This window comes from Drosophila subpulchrella, chromosome 2L (assembly GCF_014743375.2).
Source record: "Drosophila subpulchrella strain 33 F10 #4 breed RU33 chromosome 2L, RU_Dsub_v1.1 Primary Assembly, whole genome shotgun sequence".
Classification (NCBI taxonomy): domain Eukaryota; kingdom Metazoa; phylum Arthropoda; class Insecta; order Diptera; family Drosophilidae; genus Drosophila; species Drosophila subpulchrella.
This window is the reverse complement of record NC_050610.1, coordinates 18358526-18377164: the sequence shown is the minus strand read 5'-3', so window position 1 is coordinate 18377164 and position 18639 is coordinate 18358526. Positions and strand designations below refer to the sequence as shown.

The following is an 18639-nucleotide window of genomic DNA, read 5'->3' as shown; positions in this document are numbered from 1 at the left end:
AAACTTTGTGTAAACCAGCCATAACAAACCGTAAACATAATGAATAATCGCCGTGTGCAAGGTGTAATGTTCGAATTTATTAAAAACCATTCAACGATAATTGTACAAATTGAAAAGAAAATTCCCTGGGCATTTCCGTATGGTCTACTATTAAAAGTCTATGACTTTGCGCCGAAGTACAGCAATTAGTGGGGGCAACTTTAACGAGAAATCGATTTTATTGCTGCAAAATCCCTGCGGCCTTTAATTGCATGCGTAAATATTGTGCAAAAATATTCACATTTTATTTATCGTACATGTTTTCCATTAGCCATTTTCTGTTTGCCACCAAAAGCTGCTAATTAAATTCAATACGCTCTTTAAGTATTAATGCCACACATTTGCACGATTAAGCTTGACCCGCCCAGATTTTCTGTTGTGGTTTTGCCATGTTTCACTTGTGGCCAACTGGCGCCCAACTAATTTAATTAAAATGGACATAGTTGGCGCTTAAGGCCAACAAAGGGAATTAAAATCAATCAGTCAGCACTTTAACTTTGTTTATATTTACATTTTACTAACCATTAGCAAATAATATTTTATTTACCATTTGTGTCAGCCCACTTCTAACAAAAATATTAGTTCACTGGCCCAACTTAATACCTGACAGCACTTGGCAAATAAATCATAATCCATAGAAAAACGAATAAAAAAATGCCGAAATGACAATTAAAGCAAATATAAACCATTGTAAAGTATTATTGGAAAAGTGAAAAAATATGCTCTCTCCACTTACAAAACACATATTTAAACTAACCGAAGCATGAAATAGTTTTGTTATTGAATTAGTTTTTGCATGGCATGTTTGTATTATTTTTGTACTGCTTAACTGCAATTTTTTGCTCATTTATATTATTTTTATTCGGCTTTTTCTGTCCTCTTCCGACCATAAATAATAAATATCTGCATTTATTTGCCGCGCTGAATGAACAGGTTACGGCCACAGATGGCGACAAGGATCGTCCCCAGAACATCGTGTACTTCCTCACGGGCCAAGGCATTGATCCGGATAATCCTGCCAATAGCAAATTCGACATCAACCGCACCACCGGCGAAATATTCGTTTTAAAGGTAAGTCATCAGCGAAAACTGAACCGCTCCGCTCGTAATTTAAGCATTAACAAATTGCCAATGGCCGGTGAGCAGAAATGTTCGCGGGCATAAATAAATAATAATAAATAAAATGCGGCATTTAAAAATCCTGGTCAAGCTGGCCAAGGCCACAGCTGGTCAGAAACTGAAAATAATGGGGAAATTTCGAAATATGCTCTCGCTGATTAAGCCCCATCAATGCGCTTTTAAAACCATTTCGAATCAATCGAAATCCCCACAAAATGCCAACGTGCGAAACTGTCTACGTGCTCATTATTTAACATTTAAGTTGCAGTTGATGGACAAAAGGCGGGGTCTCTTTCAGCTGTTAAATGAATTGCTTAAATGGATTCGTTGAGACAGAGAAAGTGACTGATGACCCCCAAGGTCTCAATGATTTTAAAAGAAAATCTTTTATTTAAAAGGAAAAGGCACTGAATATTTAAAACCACCTGATTACGGCTGCTCTTTAAATTTTCCGCTAAAAGCCTTTACAAAAGCATCAATGGAAAAGTAAATTAAAACTAATTGCAAAATCACAATTGAAAATCCCTCGCCACATGCGAGTTGGAAAATTTCACTTAACTCTAGTGTAGTCCCAAAAACGCCAAAGCCAAATTAAATGAAATTCCCATGTGTCCAGCTAAAATAAAAAAAAAAAACGAATAACATTTCTGCCGCACAATTCGGCCATTTTAGTCCATAGACTATCTCCCTCTCTACGTGAATATAATTTTGTAAAACTGGCGGAAGGGGAACTTGATAAGGGATAACATACAGCTGTACCGCATTCTTCTCAGAGAGGTGGGGGTTATGAAACGCACAGTATGTGACCCACTCACAACTAATCCCTTAAATTGAATATGTCATAACAATGTTGGCAAATTTGTCATGCAAATTAAAGCGATGACTGTGTGTACATATTTTTCTTTTATTCCCCTTTTAGAGGGTATATTTCGGGAATTTTAGATAGTAGGTGGAATTTTTGGGAATGTAATTTTCTTGAAATTATCCGTGACTGATGATGTAGAAAATATAAAGGTAGACAAGTATATGTAAATGAGTTATATTTTTGAATGGGTTTTTAAAAGGCTTCAGCATATTTTTCTTTCGGTGTAATCCATCAACTGAATTATTTTTATACGCACACATTTCCTTTGTTGTTGTCGCCTCGTACACATTTTTTTTACGGCAAATCCAATGTCAGCGCCATGAAAAGCTCCTCTTGTTGTCGCTCTGCTGTGCCTGTCACATGTCACCGAGGGTTAAGGAGGGTGGTGGAGGGTTAAGGGGTCGGGGGCTGCGATTTGCTAACAAGGGTTTGGGGCATTATACAAGGGTTGCCAGCAGCTAACAGATACAAAGTACTGATTAAAATCATGTTTTTTCTCTTGCGCATTTTTTATTATTTGCATACGTTAGCCAAAGGGGGCGAAAAATGAGTTGGGTTTAGTTGGAGGGGGGGTTAAAGGTGCCCAGGTGCCCAGGTGGGCGCCACACACACATCACTCAGGGTGCTGTGAATGCATATCAAAGTCACAATCAACATCAGGGACAGCGCCAGGTTTCAATTTTTTGTGGCTTCCCCAGCTTTGTGTAACAGGATAATTTTGTGGCTTGAAGATGGTGTAACCCTTAACCCACAACAATGTTATGTGCCCCTTAACCAATGTTAATCGGTTCTGCTTTTATGACAGCTAAAATTACGCATTACCCCCTGTGCATATTAACCCATAACAACGTTTTACACTTAAACTCACACTTTTATTTGGATGCCTTTATAGCCCCTGGATCGCGATCAACCGAACGGACGACCCCAGTGGCGCTTCACTGTATTCGCCCAGGACGAGGGTGGCGAGGGACTCGTGGGATACGCGGATGTCCAGGTCAATCTGAAGGACATCAACGATAATGCCCCCATTTTCCCACAGGGCGTTTACTTTGGCAACGTGACGGAGAACGGCACCGCCGGCATGGTGGTGATGACCATGACGGCCGTGGACTACGACGATCCCAACGAGGGTTCCAATGCCCGACTGGTGTACTCCATCGAGAAGAATGTGATTGAGGAGGAGACGGGGTCACCCATTTTCGAAATCGAACCCGACACGGGTGTGATAAAGACCGCCGTTTGTTGTCTGGATCGCGAGAGAACCCCTGATTACTCGATACAGGTCGTTGCGATGGATGGCGGGGGGTTAAAGGGGACGGGGACGGCCTCTATACGGGTTAAGGATATCAACGATATGCCGCCGCAGTTTACGAAAGACGAATGGTTTACGGAAGTGGACGAAACGGATGGCACAGCTCTGCCGGAAATGCCCATTTTAACGGTGACCGTACACGATGAAGACGAAACGAACAAGTTCCAGTACAAGGTTATCGATAACAGTGGCTATGGGGCCGATAAGTTCACCATGGTGCGAAATAACGATGGAACTGGTTCCCTGAAAATCGTACAGCCCCTGGACTACGAGGATCAACTGCAGAGCAATGGCTTCCGTTTCCGCATTCAGGTGAACGACAAGGGCGAGGATAACGACAACGATAAGTACCATGTGGCATATTCGTGGGTTGTGGTGAAACTGAGGGACATCAACGACAATAAGCCGCATTTCGATCGAGCCAATGTAGAGGTCTCCGTTTTCGAGGACACCAAAGTGGGCACTGAGCTGGAGAAGTTCAAGGCCACCGATCCGGATCAGGGTGGCAAGAGCAAGGTCTCCTATTCCATCGATAGGTCTTCGGATCGTCAGAGGCAGTTTGCCATCAACCAGAATGGTTCGGTGACCATTCAACGCTCCCTGGATCGCGAAGTTGTGCCCCGTCATCAGGTGAAAATTCTGGCAATAGATGATGGTTCTCCACCGAAAACCGCCACGGCTACACTCACAGTCATCGTTCAGGATATCAACGATAATGCTCCCAAGTTCCTAAAAGACTACAGACCCGTACTGCCAGAGCATGTGCCTCCTCGTAAAGTGGTGGAGATTCTGGCCACCGATGACGATGATCGCTCTAAGAGTAATGGTCCACCTTTCCAGTTCCGCTTGGACCCCAGTGCCGATGATATTATCCGTGCTTCCTTCAAGGTGGAACAGGATCAAAGTGAGTACATATTTTTTTAACAATTTAATAATTCTTAGGAATCTTATTTTTGTGTATTATTGCTATCAATTATTTTTTTTATAATTGAACTACAGTTTTTGTTAACCCTTATCAGAATTTACAAAGCGATTTAGTTACAACTGTAATACTACTTATAATAAACTCATTATTATTCTCCTTCTGGCCAAATTATATTTAACTTTCTACCCTTCGATGTAGCAATCTGGTTTTCAAACACCAGCCAATTACTTGTAAATTGCTGCACATACTCAACATGAAAAGGTTATAGGGATCTGAAAATAGTTGCGAGCTGGACCAAACTTCGCCGGATGCAATGAAAAAGTTTGCCAAATATTTGGGTCAAAGCTTAAACAATGCACCAGCACCACACATTTTTCTGTTTTCGTGTGTGCCTGTATTGAAATCTTCTTTCCGAGTATCGAGGGGACCGGAAAAAGGGTTGTGGCCAGTGTCACTGAGCGCCAACAATGGCATAAAAATGCAATTACCTCGCAGAGGATGGCCGAAATGAATAGCCAGGAATCTTTGGCCATAGAACGGAAACCGTAAACCGCATCGCACATGAAAATTTAAATAATATAAGCAAGGCAGCACCCACCTGGTCGAGAAATAAAATGGCAAATGCACAAGTTTTCAATTAAATTACCCCCCGGCCAGGAAAGTCTGCCCGCAAAATCCAAACTCCATATGTATGCATCGCAGCTCCCTTCGCAAAGCCAAGAACCAGAAAAAAAAAGAGGAAAAGTGCCCAAGCAGTCACAATTTGTGTGGGTGGCAATCCAATTTTGATGCCCCAGCTGGGAAATAGGAAGAGCTGCAAGTTCGGGGTTCCGCACAACTACGATTCTGTGACTTTATGCAAACGTTCGTGGGGTTTTGTGGGCGAACAGAAGGCTTTCCGGACTCCTATTTGCATACAATTTGCCTAAAAACACACCATGGAGTGTCTTTAAAAATACATTTCAAATGTGCGTTCTCGCCGGGGACTCCTGGGGTTTTGCCCCTCCGGGCCAATAGTTTCCATTCCTCCGGACATCCAGACTTAACACTTGTTGGCTCAAAGGCGTAATTACAACAAATGGGCCATTGCACAAGTTGCATCTGCAATCAGGTGGAAAACGTGCTGGCTAATAAAAGAGCTTAGTTTTTGGGTTGGTTACTTGTCGGAGCTAACGGCTAACTGGCAAATGCCTTTGAAGTCCCCAACAGAAACTGGATTTGGGCAGGGCTTTTGGCAGTTACTTACTGGCTAGTTTGTTCACCTGTAGGCAGGGGTTGGATTTACTTAGGATGCTATTCAATAGGGTATAAAGGATTTCCTTTTCTAATGTATAAGATTATCTTCTATTACAATTTTGAATTGATTTTATTCCTTACTTACAATTTACAGAGGGTGCCAATGGTGACGGCATGGCCGTGATTTCCTCCCTGAGATCCTTCGATCGCGAACAGCAAAAGGAGTATATGATCCCGATTGTGATCAAGGATCACGGTTCTCCAGCAATGACGGGTACAAGTACTCTGACCGTCATAATCGGTGATGTGAATGACAACAAAATGCAGCCTGGTTCCAAGGACATCTTCGTCTACAACTACCAAGGACAATCGCCAGATACGCCAATTGGTAGGGTCTATGTCTACGATCTGGATGATTGGGATCTGCCCGACAAGAAGTTCTACTGGGAGGCCATGGAACATCCGCGCTTCAAGTTGGACGAGGACTCCGGCATGGTCACCATGAGGGCAGGAACCCGCGAAGGACGTTACCATCTTCGGTTTAAGGTCTACGATCGTAAGCACACCCAAACCGATATACCAGCCAATGTCACGGTTACGGTGAGGGAAATTCCCCATGAGGCTGTTATAAACTCGGGATCCGTACGCCTATCTGGCATCTCAGATGAAGACTTCATTCGAGTGTGGAACTATAGGACCCAGAGCATGAGTCGCTCGAAAATGGATCGTTTCAGGGATAAATTGGCTGATTTACTGAATACCGAAAGGGATAATGTGGACATATTCAGTGTTCAGTTGAAGAGGAAACACCCTCCTCTAACCGACATCAGGTTCTCGGCCCATGGATCTCCTTATTACAAACCAGTTAGGCTAAATGGCATTGTCTTGATGCATCGCGAGGAGATCGAAAAGGATGTGGGCATCAATATCACCATGGTGGGCATCGATGAGTGTCTGTATGAGAACCAAATGTGCGAGGGTAGCTGCACGAATGCCCTGGAAATCAGTCCCCTGCCCTATATGGTTAATGCCAACAAAACTGCCTTGGTCGGTGTTCGAGTAGACACCATTGCGGACTGTACATGTGGTGCTCGTAACTTCAGTAAGCCCGAATCCTGCCGAACAACGCCCTGTCACAATGGCGGACGTTGTGTGGACACCAGATTTGGTCCCCATTGCTCCTGTCCGGTGGGCTATGCAGGTCCCAGATGTCAGCAGACCACACGTAGTTTCCGTGGAAACGGTTGGGCCTGGTATCCCCCACTGGAGATGTGTGACGAGTCGCATTTGAGTCTGGAATTCATCACCCGCAAGCCCGATGGCCTGATCATCTACAATGGACCCATAGTTCCCCCAGAACGTGATGAGACGCTCATATCTGATTTTATTGCCCTGGAACTGGAGCGAGGTTACCCTAGACTACTGATAGACTTTGGTTCGGGAACCTTGGAACTGCGAGTGAAGACCAAAAAGACTTTGGACGATGGTGAATGGCATAGGATTGATCTGTTCTGGGATACCGAAAGCATTCGCATGGTGGTGGACTTCTGTAAGTCGGCGGAAATTGCCGAAATGGAGGATGGCACTCCTCCCGAATTCGATGACATGTCCTGTCAGGCAAGAGGACAGATTCCGCCATTCGATGAGTATCTCAATGTTAATGCCCCCTTGCAAGTGGGTGGCTTGTACCGCGAACAGTTCGATCAAAGTCTGTACAACTGGCACTATATGCCCACGGCCAAGGGTTTCGATGGTTGTATCAGAAACTTGGTGCACAACTCCAAGCTCTATGATCTTGCTCATCCGGGATTGTCGAGGAATAGTGTGGCTGGTTGTCCGCAAACCGAGGAGGTGTGCGCCCAAACGGAAACCACTGCCCGTTGCTGGGAACATGGAAATTGCGTGGGATCCCTGTCCGAAGCTCGCTGCCATTGTCGACCTGGTTGGACGGGTCCCGCCTGTAATATTCCCACCATACCCACCACCTTCAAAGCCCAGAGTTATGTGAAATATGCCCTGAGCTTCGAACCCGATCGGTTTAGTACTCAAGTCCAGCTGAGATTCCGCACGAGGGAGGAGTACGGAGAACTTTTCCGCGTTAGCGATCAGCACAATCGGGAGTATGGAATTCTGGAGATCAAGGATGGTCACCTCCACTTCCGTTACAATCTGAACTCCCTTCGTACCGAGGAGAAGGATCTGTGGCTAAACGCCATAGTGGTCAACGATGGTCAGTGGCATGTGGTGAAGGTTAACCGATATGGCTCTGCTGCCACCCTGGAACTGGATGGCGGAGAGGGTCGTCGTTATAACGAGACCTTTGAGTTCGTGGGTCACCAGTGGCTGTTGGTGGACAAACAAGAGGGTGTCTATGCTGGCGGAAAGGCCGAATACACTGGCGTCAGAACCTTTGAGGTATACGCTGATTACCAGAAGAGCTGTCTCGATGATATACGGTGAGTAATATTGTATAATCAATTATTGGCGATAAATTATACTATAATTATTTACTATATAATTTTGTCTTTCTTCCTTCCACAGTCTTGAAGGTAAACATCTTCCCCTGCCACCTGCGATGAATGGCACCCAATGGGGTCAGGCCACAATGGCCAGGAATCTGGAGAAGGGTTGTCCCTCGAATAAGCCCTGTTCGAATGTCATCTGCCCTGATCCCTTTGAGTGCGTGGATCTGTGGAATGTCTACGAGTGCACGTAAGTTTCTCCATCACCCTTCTATTTTCTTCATTTTACGGAAATCACCCATTGCTTTTCGTTTCTCATCAATCAAAAAGAAAAATTAAAACCATTTAAATAAATTGACTGTTCGGACTGTACATTCACCAACATAACATTTACAAAACAAGAGAAAAGGGTTAAACCTCAAATTACCTGGCGAAAGGAAGCACCGTAGAAAATCCACAAACCAATATCTTTTAGAAGGAAACAATGGGAAAACAAATCACCAGGTTTTGATAAGCAAGGCCAGAGCTTACATTTGATAGGCTTAATCAATTAAAGGTTGGCACAGAAAAAATGGAAAAAAAAAAAGAAAACAGAATACAGAGTAGGAGGAGCAGCTTATCGGACCTGTCCGTCAAAGGACCTTGTGCCAGAGACTCAGTTCAACTCGACCAAACTCGTCCTTTTCCACACACACGGCGCAAAAGTCAGTTAGTGATTGGCACTAAACGTTGCGTGACAAATCAATCGGCTTAGGCTTACGTTTCCGATTTCGCTTTGACTTCGGGCTAAAGTCGATTCGAGATTGGAGATTCCAGATTCGAGAGCAGAAAAGCATTTGTCCGACTCGTAATGGTCTTTGTACATATTCACGCTTTTGTTTCATTACACAGAGCCACAGTAACAAGCTTAGCACAGGTACTACTACTTCGCTTATCTTTGTTTAACACACACACCAACCACACTTAACACTTTGTTGGCTTAAAGCTTTTGATCGTTGGGAAAGTCTTGAATAGAGAACGTATGTTCCCCTGGAAAGTGCCTTGAAAAAAGCCAGGGGTCTAAAATCACTTCTTAAGGTGTCTAAAAGTATGCTGCGAAAAAAACCCATCAGACATAAATACCCATCACATAAATAATAAATATCTGAACGGATTGTTAGACTTATAGTATATTCATCGGAAAATATTCTAAGGTATACGTTGCCCACTAACCTGTCCCCATCATTTTCTGACTTAACTTGGACCTGTCTCAAATATCTTTACTTATCCATCACTCAATTGGAACATCCATTCGATATTTGCATTTTCGGTTGCCCAGTTTTTGTTGTCATTAATCCCAACAACCCGACTAATCAATGTTAACCTAATGGTAATTGAAATACGAATCGAAATAGTTGCGGCGAAGGACGCATTATGTCGCCCGATTCCAAGGGCTGTATGGATCGCAACGAGTGCCTCGATATGCCCTGCATGAACGGTGCCACTTGCATCAATCTCGAGCCCCGACTCCGATATCGTTGCATCTGTCCCGATGGTTTCTGGGGCGAAAACTGCGAACTGGTGCAGGAGGGTCAGACCTTAAAACTCAGCATGGGCGCCCTGGCGGCGATTTTGGTCTGCCTTTTGATCATACTGAGTGAGCATCGAACCAAAGAGTCGCCCCCAAAAATGATATAACATTCGAGATATGCAACAACAAACCATTTTAGTTATTATCAAGCAATTAGTGCTTTAGCGAATGCTTAGCGTTTTAGTGTGTCTATGTTGTTACGTTATTCAAACTACATTAGCTGATCGCAATCATCCAATAAAATTCATGCAAATTCCCTTTCATTTTCACCATCAATTTTCAAAGGCTTTGATGCACTTTGCTTTTATTTTATCATATCTATCTCTCCTATCATTTGTAAATCCAATCATTCGGCATCAAAATCACGGCTCACCGGACATACCTTTAATGAAAATTTATATATTTGGCACATGGCTTTCAGATTGCCCGGTGGCATTTAAACCATTCAAAATGGCATTTCCATATTCATCAAACTATGATTTCATCTCCATACCATACGTTTTGAATATTTGTTTTTGGCACATTTTCCGTTCAGCCTTCCACTTAATGTCTAGTATTATTCAAACTTTTTGTGTGTGTAAATAATTTATGTAACTAAACGAAGGTATGTACTCCAAATGTAGTGGAATATTCCATTTGATTTTGTGACTTAACTTCTTGCCGGGTATTTAAATCAGAATTCGACTCGGTGAAATACACTATCCATTTAGTTTTTGCACTACCCATTTACCAACTCTCCGCCCCATCACCCATTGCAAAATGCACTCAACCGAGCGAGAAAAAACAAGACCTGAAATGCCCTTCAGGTAAGTTAACAAATGTGCAGTCAAAGATACAAGTTGCCCGTGAGGAGACAAGGGCAAGCCACCCAAAACCGAGCAAGAGCAATTGCAGTTGTTAGCTTTGGCATTTCGAGAAATCACGATGCACTAAATCCGCCCACCTGACTATATATATTAAAGGGAAAAATAAAAGAACAGGAAAATACAGACGATGGAGGACGGGAAGATCAGACAGCTCAAAGGAGCTGGTTGGAAAAGTGGCACTAAGAAGCTGCCAGTTCCATTTCGAATGCCTCGCGAGGATTTAGTACGTTTGCATTTACTTTTTTTTATCTCGGTTTCTTTCCTTAAATGCCCGGTATGTGTGTAAACAGCCAGAAAAATGCCAGTTTCAGGCTTAGAGTTCAGCTCCATTTGTACGCCACCGATGCTTAACGTTCAAAGGTAAATACGGTTCGTGGAGCGTACGGAAATTGTTTCGGCCCCCAGCCAACTTCAACTAAAACTAAATGACGTAAAATATGGCGAACTTTATAGACGAAAAATTTCGTAAAAATTATCAAGTACCTTACTCACTCTTGATGGGTTTAAATTGCGCACTTGGGAGCAATCGAAGGCAAGGCGAAGAAAGGCATCCAAAAAATGGGGAAAAACTATCCCTGATTCAACTTTTCAACTGGCGCTGATTTAGTGTAAAAGTTTCTGGCTGCTTTTGAGGTGTTTACTCTATCCTCGTCCCTTTCAAGATGCTTGCTCCTTTTTTCTGCTTCCCCGTTGCGCAGAATGCGATGGTCAAGGGTCATGGCATTTGCCAATAATCGTCAATATATCAAAAGTGTCTCGAGTCTGCATTTGAGAAGTATTCAATTGTATTTGCCAAAAAAAGTTATTCGAAAGCCATGAATTTTGTAAGAGCTGTAAGAAAATAGGGAAGCAGAAAGGCAAAGAAATTTTTTTCTTACATTTTCTTTGGCTGGAAATAACGCAGACTTGATTGAGCAATGTCTTACAACAGTCCTTGGGGAGTTTCGCAGATGGTTGACAGGATACAATAAAGTATTAAAGTAAAGTAATTTGAATTTAAATATAGAAAGCGAGCAGCATGCACTTCGATTATTATGCCTGAAACATATTTCAGCTGTATATGTTTCTATTTCAAATTGTGTAAGAACAATTTGTCATTGTCTTGAGAAATTTATCTACCCAGGTCACTTAGTTTGTTTTTCAAGAAAATAACCAAATCCCATGCATCTCAATTACTCAGACCTTGAGGGAAAGAAATCTCCCTTGGCCATTTCACACCTCAATTCGCAGAGTCAACTGACATTGCAAAGTTTTTATCCTTGTGGTTCTAAAAAAAAAACAGTGTGAGTGCGTTACCAAAACTAATCAAAACAAACTTAAGGACGAACGCAAAAAAATAGTAACGAAAAGTGAGTCAAAATAAAATGAATTTCAACTTAGCCGAAGAATGCAGCTAGAGGAAAAACTTTATTCAATTCCAAGCTGGGAGACAAAAACTGGAACATAATAATCATAAAGGCAAACAAAAATGGTAAAAACAGCACTTAAAATGCGTGTTAGGAGGGCGAAGTCGATGCGCAATGCAAATGCAAAAAGTTTGTCATACGACCAAAGACGAAACTAAAAACTCACAAAGCGTAAAATAATAACTACAACGAGAAAATAGGAAAAAATGGTAAAGTTGCAACGAACGTTTAAAAAGACTTTTCGACAGTTTTTCACACTCTATGAGGATGAGAGCGAAACAGAGCAAAGGAAAATATTCCATAACCAAAACTAGTTAAACGAACAAAGAGAAGCAAACTCTGGAGGAAAATTGGTATCTAAAATCAGGAAGAATTTTCTTTTTAAATTAAATTGTCGTTATTTTGAAATACTGTTAGCAATAATAATATAAAATCTTAATATTGGTATTTTAAAAGCCCAATGCTACCTATAAATATATATTTTGGGAACCTTCCAACTTTTGGTTGGGAATTTTATTCTTGATTTTAGAACCTTTATTTTTCCCAGCGTAACAATGTGCAGAAACTTTACACAAGACACATCCACCCAACACAGCCCTGCATGATGGAAACAAATTTTAAATAATTTCTTTTGTTTTTTCAACACTCGACACCCACACCACCCCCACAACCGACATCCCACTTCCACTCGAACAATCAACCAACCAACCACTCGTATACGTAACTTTTCGGGGCTCGTCCTTCAGCTGTCCGGCGGGCTACAGAAGCTCCGGCAGCACCTGTGTCAACGACAACGAGTGCCTACTGTTCCCATGCCGCAACGGGGGTCGCTGTCGCGATCATCATCCCCCCAAGAAGTATGAGTGCCACTGCCCCATGGGCTTCACCGGCATGCACTGCGAACTGGAGTTATTGGCCTCGGGTGTATTGACGCCATCCCGTGATTTTATTGTCGCCCTGGCGCTCTGCCTGGGCACTCTGATATGTAAGTATATAGACCACAGACCCATCGAGGAGTTGCGGAATCGGAAGGCTGACTTAACTCGTATGTTTAAGGTTTGACTAGCTAAGAATTTGGCAAGAGTAATATAATTAATCTACCTAAAATGCATGTTTTTTCCATTTTATAGAAAGTAGCTAATGTCTGTATTTAAAATATATATTTTTTATTTTTATCTATACCTCAAACCTATTTTATAAACATTTTAGACCGTATAAATATTGAAATAACCAGTTATATTATATTATTATTATATTTTATAACCATTTTAGGCCGTCTAAATATTGAAATAACCATTTATATTAACCATAAAACTTATCTAGAACATATTTTCTTTAATTTTCCCTTGATTTTCTTATGCCAATTAAAAGTTTAATCAAACCTGTGCATGTCCCTTAAATATTGATGGCATCGCGCGTAAGCCATAAAATTAATTAAGTCTTACAATCGGCCATCGGCAATGACCGGAAACGACAGATCCCGGCAAGCAAACATGTCAAAAGTCATTTCCGCAAGTTACATAACACAACGAAAGTCATTGCATAAATTAAACTTTATTGAATGGTCAGCGGAAAAATTTTGCATATCAATTAGGGCGTTGCCGCGAAAAATTCAAAGTACAAATTAAACATTGTTGGTTAAAAATATATTTCTGGTACTGCGATTGCGTATTTGACTAACAATAATTGCAATTATATGCCGGCCAGCTGGCGTGAGGAAAAATAAAAGAAGGAAAATGAAAACTTTGCGCAGACGAAGAAGCCGCAGCAAATTACTTAACGTCAACTTCCAGTTGTGGCGGCAATTTCCACGACTCGCAATGCCCAAAAACTTTTTGTTTTCCCAAGGTTTCGCCGTGCAACAGATGCTGTCTGCGTTTTCGCAATATGGCCAAGAAACGCGCTGGCCAAATTAGAAATGCTACAGAGAGACAGCGGATTCAAGTCTTCTGCAACTTGATTTGCTATTTTCTGTTGACCAGAAAACTGGAACAATGTTTGCCATATTTGTTTAGGTTTCCTTTCATTTCTGTCAATTTTGTTTTCCCCGTTCTATATTTTTTCCGTATTTTTGCTGTACTCCGCTTTCGGGTGTACAATTTAATTAAGAATTTTTCTGCAAGCTGATAGCGTACAGATATTTTCGGATTCGCTTTTGCCTTTTCAGCTGGCAAAGAGAAGTATAACAGAAATGGTTCTGCATGTTAAATTAAGCGTTGTATGATGCACTTTTGTAAACTTAAGGCGTTGTTGTTGCATACCGACGGTGGGCAATATTGAGAAGGGGATTTGCATTTTAATATCGTTGAATTTTAACTATTCGCAGTATTGGTCTTGGTCTTCGTCGTATACAATCGTCGCCGTGAGGCGCATATCAAATATCCGGGTCCCGACGATGATGTGCGCGAGAATATCATCAACTATGACGATGAGGGAGGCGGCGAGGATGATATGACCGCCTTTGATATCACACCTCTGCAGATACCAATTGGAGGGCCAATGCCACCCGAGCTGGCGCCCATGAAAATGCCAATTATGTGTAGGTATTCCTATAGGAATTTAACCTTTCCCTCAGAGAAATAAAGCAACTGAGACTAAATAATTTAGCTAGAAACTCTGTGCTTAATAATAAACTTGTATAGAAATTTTTGTCTTACTTAAAATTCTTAATATTTTATTTATGCCATTTCCAGATCCCGTGATGACCTTAATGCCAGGTCAGGAACCCAATGTGGGCATGTTCATCGAGGAGCATAAAAAGCGCGCCGATGGTGATCCAAACGCGCCGCCTTTCGACGACTTGAGGAACTATGCGTACGAGGGCGGCGGCAGCACAGCTGGATCTCTCAGCTCGTTGGCTTCAGGTAGGACCCAAAAATATAATATTTTAGGACTAATTATTGCACCCAATATGCAGTCAGGCACTAAACTAGAACCAAATGCGTGAGGTGCCCCAAAAAGTAGGCTACAAATAACTAGAGAAGCACTCATAGCGTGCAATTGAAAACTAGAGCACTCGATTTGTTGTTGACTCATCATCTTCTCTGACATTTCCAGGCCAACGTATCTCAGATACAGCTGAATATTGGGTGTAAATTTAGGAGAAAATATTAAATGGTATTTTTGTCTTCTATTTTGCCTTTGACTACACTGAGATTAAATATTGCTATTGACTGAAGCTATTATAGAGATTTAGAAAACCACTTTAAAGTGTTCGAAACTAAGCAAATGTATATTTTTCTCTTTATCTTTCCAATTTGATAATGGAATATTGTATTTAAATATGGATTTTCTTTTGTGTATGTTCCTATTTATTGCAGGAACTGATGACGAGCAGCAGGAATACGACTACCTCGGGGCCTGGGGGCCACGCTTTGACAAGCTGGCCAACATGTACGGACCCGAGGCGCCCAATCCCCACAACACCGAACTAGAATTGTAAGCTGGGTTGATCAACCAAGGAAAGTCGAAGGACCGAGTGGGGCGAGGTGAGGAGAAGGGAGAAACCGTATCCAAATCCGATGCGGATACCTAGATGAACAAACTAAAACTGTTAGTAGATACAAAGTTGCATTTAAAACGAAATGAACACCCCACTCACGAGGGAAACACACATACACACACAAAGAAGGCGCAACCAAAGAAGCATCTCAATGCTGAAGTTGGCAGAACTCTCTACGTAAATGGAAACTAAGAACTAGAAAACTAAAACATGGGGAAGGGAAACGAATATGGAAATGAATGAAAAATCAAACACATATTATGACACGTAAAATGACATTTGTAAAAATATTTCATCAGCATTTAAATTTAAACCATTACGATAATGAGATTAAGTTATTAGAGCAACCGAACCGAGAAATACGGTTGCACTTTTTCCAGCATTTTTTGCAGGGCAAGTTAAGAACGAATTAAATGAAAAATAAATGAGGAAATGAGGATTGTAAGGTGTAGGAGAGAGCATACCAAAGTTTAGTTAAGGAGCGCTTATGAATTTATAACTTTAGTTTTTGAACAGATTTGTTGTGCATACTATTTTAAGTTGTAATTATTATTTTAGGAATTTTCTGTTTATAAGTTTGTGACGTTCGTGAGAGTCATTTAGCCGATAAGCGAACGAAAATTCTCAAAGCCTTTAATTTATCGATAGTTTAAGTTAAACATATTTTATTTGGCATTACTTTTTAAGGATTACAATTAAACAGAATTAAAACTTATATAAAGGAATACCCAAAGACTGTTTTCGTTCCATCATAACAAGTATTTACATACATTAAAAACACGAAACATATATATATAAACATATAAAAATTACGAAATTTTTAACTGCAAATCGAAGGGCATTTCGCAAGTTGTCGCATTGTGTATCATTCAATTTAAAGTACACCACAGTCGGCAAGTCCTGGACGAAATTCCAGTAAGAAAGTACTCCTAAAAATTATTCTAAATGCAAAAAACTTATGCTAAAATCTCCATAGAATGCGAATCTAGCCGATGAAATGCTGGCAAAGTAAAGTAAAATAAAGAGTAAAAGTAAAGAACAAGAAAAATTACCTTTAGATGAACTTAGCGCAATTGATATAATTAAATTGAATACTTAAAAGGAAAACAAAAAGGTATATATTAATGATGAAAAAATGGAAAAGTATTTTACATTGTATATATTATTAGTTTTAGCACGTATACAAAGAAACACACAGACACAACAACAATATTAAACCAAATGAAATTGGTAGCAAAACCTAAAATCTTATTAAGTCATTTCAACTAGAATGGAAGAACGCATTCAAATTTAAAATAAAAATAAAAGCCTCCATATACATAAACCCAACACCAACTGCATTTAAAAACAAACTTTTTCCACTCGACAAAGCAAACGTTTTTGCAGATTAATTCTATTTTCCCCATTTGTTTGCCGGCACTTTTATCGATAGATAATAGTCGCAAATTTTTATTATTTTTCATTTGTTATTGCATAGAACCACACGTAATAAAAGTTGATTTTGTAAGTTGAATTCACGTTTTTGATTTTATTTCAAACTGTCAGCCAGAAAAACCGAAATCATAAAAACAGTTTAACGAACACAGATTGTAGAGAACCGTAAGTACATAATACATAAAATATATATAAAATCTATCTACATCATAGAGTTTTCCAGGCAGCATGGCCACAAACATGATCCTATTGAAATTATCCTTTCCAGTACCTTAAGTTTACAGTTTCTCCCTTTAGGCAGATAAAAAACACCCACACAGCCACACAGAATTTTCGGTATTCGAACTATTCCTATTACCACAGGAGAAAAGCTAATGAGAGGTACTTAAGCAACACTTACCATATACATATAACAAAAGGACATGGAGAAAAATCTAACAAAACTGCAACAAAAGTTGACTATTGAAAAGTGCAAAGATTTTAACGTAATTGTTAAACCATACAGCGAAATAAATAATAATAAACTTCTCTGCTGTACTTGTTTGAGAAAATTCATAGAAATTTTAAAGCACATTAATTGTTAAATCGAACTTTAACTCAAAGTAGCCATTTACGAATAACCGAAGCCATTTTGCATGATTTGTCTGCGTAGCTACAGTGCGGTACGGTACAGCAAGTCCGCAAACCAAGAGATACACAGAACACTGCCAAAATTATGGTTTAGTTTTCCACAGACTCGTGAGGTTTATTCAACGAACCGTTCGACTTTGGCTTTCGCTTTTCTTTCGCGCACTGAACATTTCATTTGGCCTTCTTCATGACGCATCTGACTATAAATTTTGCATTTATATATGTATAGGTCGAACAGCCAACGGAAACGAAAAATAAAAAGAAAACCAGACACCCATAAAACACACATAGAACAATGCAAACATTTTAAATTGAAGACATTCAGATAGACAGCTAACAAAAGAACCGAAGCGATATTTTATATTTATAACAGCAGAAATACACACTGAATAAATACGAAATTTGTAGAACGGCAAGTGAATTAAATACTCATTTACATGTATTTGTTATATATTTTGTAATGTAAGTTAGAATCATATAATATGTATTGAATAATGCACAGACACATACATATATAATGCGAAATACATTTACACCAGAAGGACACAGATACACACACACACACTGACAGACTGACAGATAGACAGGCACACACACACACACATGCGATGCAAGAATCATACTATTTGATAACTATGTATTTATAATGTATGCATTTTTTACCAACCCAAAAACCAAGCGGCAAACAAAAACCGAATCTCCTCTATAAATCGTAAATCCCATTAAGTCTAATAAAATGGAAGGCAGATACACCACACTAACACAAAAAGAAATGCGAACCCAAAAACAAAAAACCGATTCGAATGCAGTTTTAGATAAATTTGCATATAAGTACATTATTATGTAAAATCACTTTAATATACAGAAAACAGAAAAGGAAAACGGAAACTAGTATTAAAAAATGAAATTATGAATAAATTACCAGTAATAATGATAAAACAAAAGCAAAGAAAACTGCTAGAAAAACTAACAAATCAATTGTGTCAGTATGATAAAAATTCTAATTGAGTAAGCGGCGAAAAGGTGTGAGAAAACTTGTAAGCTAATCACGCTCCACTTGAGGAAAATGGGGAAAATATTTAGTTAAGGAAACCTATACACGAACATACACACGTACACATTGACATATACACACATTCACTCATAGACAACAACAACAACTGCAATTATATTAAACGAGAAATTATTATAAAAGCAAGAAAACACACAAAAAGAAAAGTGGAAAGCAAACAAAAAGAAAGAATAAAAAAAATAAATAAAGAATCTGTAACGT

General features: G+C 40.2%; 1 protein-coding gene across 14 annotated transcripts in view; it reads left to right on the top strand.

Annotated features, from left to right (window-relative positions):
- Positions 1 to 18310, top strand: part of LOC119547457 (neural-cadherin) — a 132114-nt gene extending 113804 nt beyond the window's left edge. For 8 of the 14 annotated variants that reach the window (XM_037854321.1, XM_037854328.1, XM_037854322.1 and 5 more), the window contains 8 exons: positions 973 to 1110; positions 2916 to 4239; positions 5651 to 7952; positions 8038 to 8208; positions 9353 to 9594; positions 14127 to 14339; positions 14494 to 14664; positions 15121 to 18310. In XM_037854321.1, coding sequence (XP_037710249.1) covers positions 973 to 1110; positions 2916 to 4239; positions 5651 to 7952; positions 8038 to 8208; positions 9353 to 9594; positions 14127 to 14339; positions 14494 to 14664; positions 15121 to 15242 — 4683 coding nt within the window. In that variant the 3' untranslated portion in view covers positions 15243 to 18310. Of the gene's footprint in view, positions 1 to 972; positions 1111 to 2915; positions 4240 to 5650; positions 7953 to 8037; positions 8209 to 9352; positions 9595 to 12546; positions 12786 to 14126; positions 14340 to 14493; positions 14665 to 15120 lie in introns of all 14 variants that reach the window. The other 6 variants (XM_037854332.1, XM_037854333.1, XM_037854324.1 and 3 more) reach the window with 1 other exon arrangement.
- The last annotated feature ends 329 nt before the right edge of the window (positions 18311 to 18639 follow it).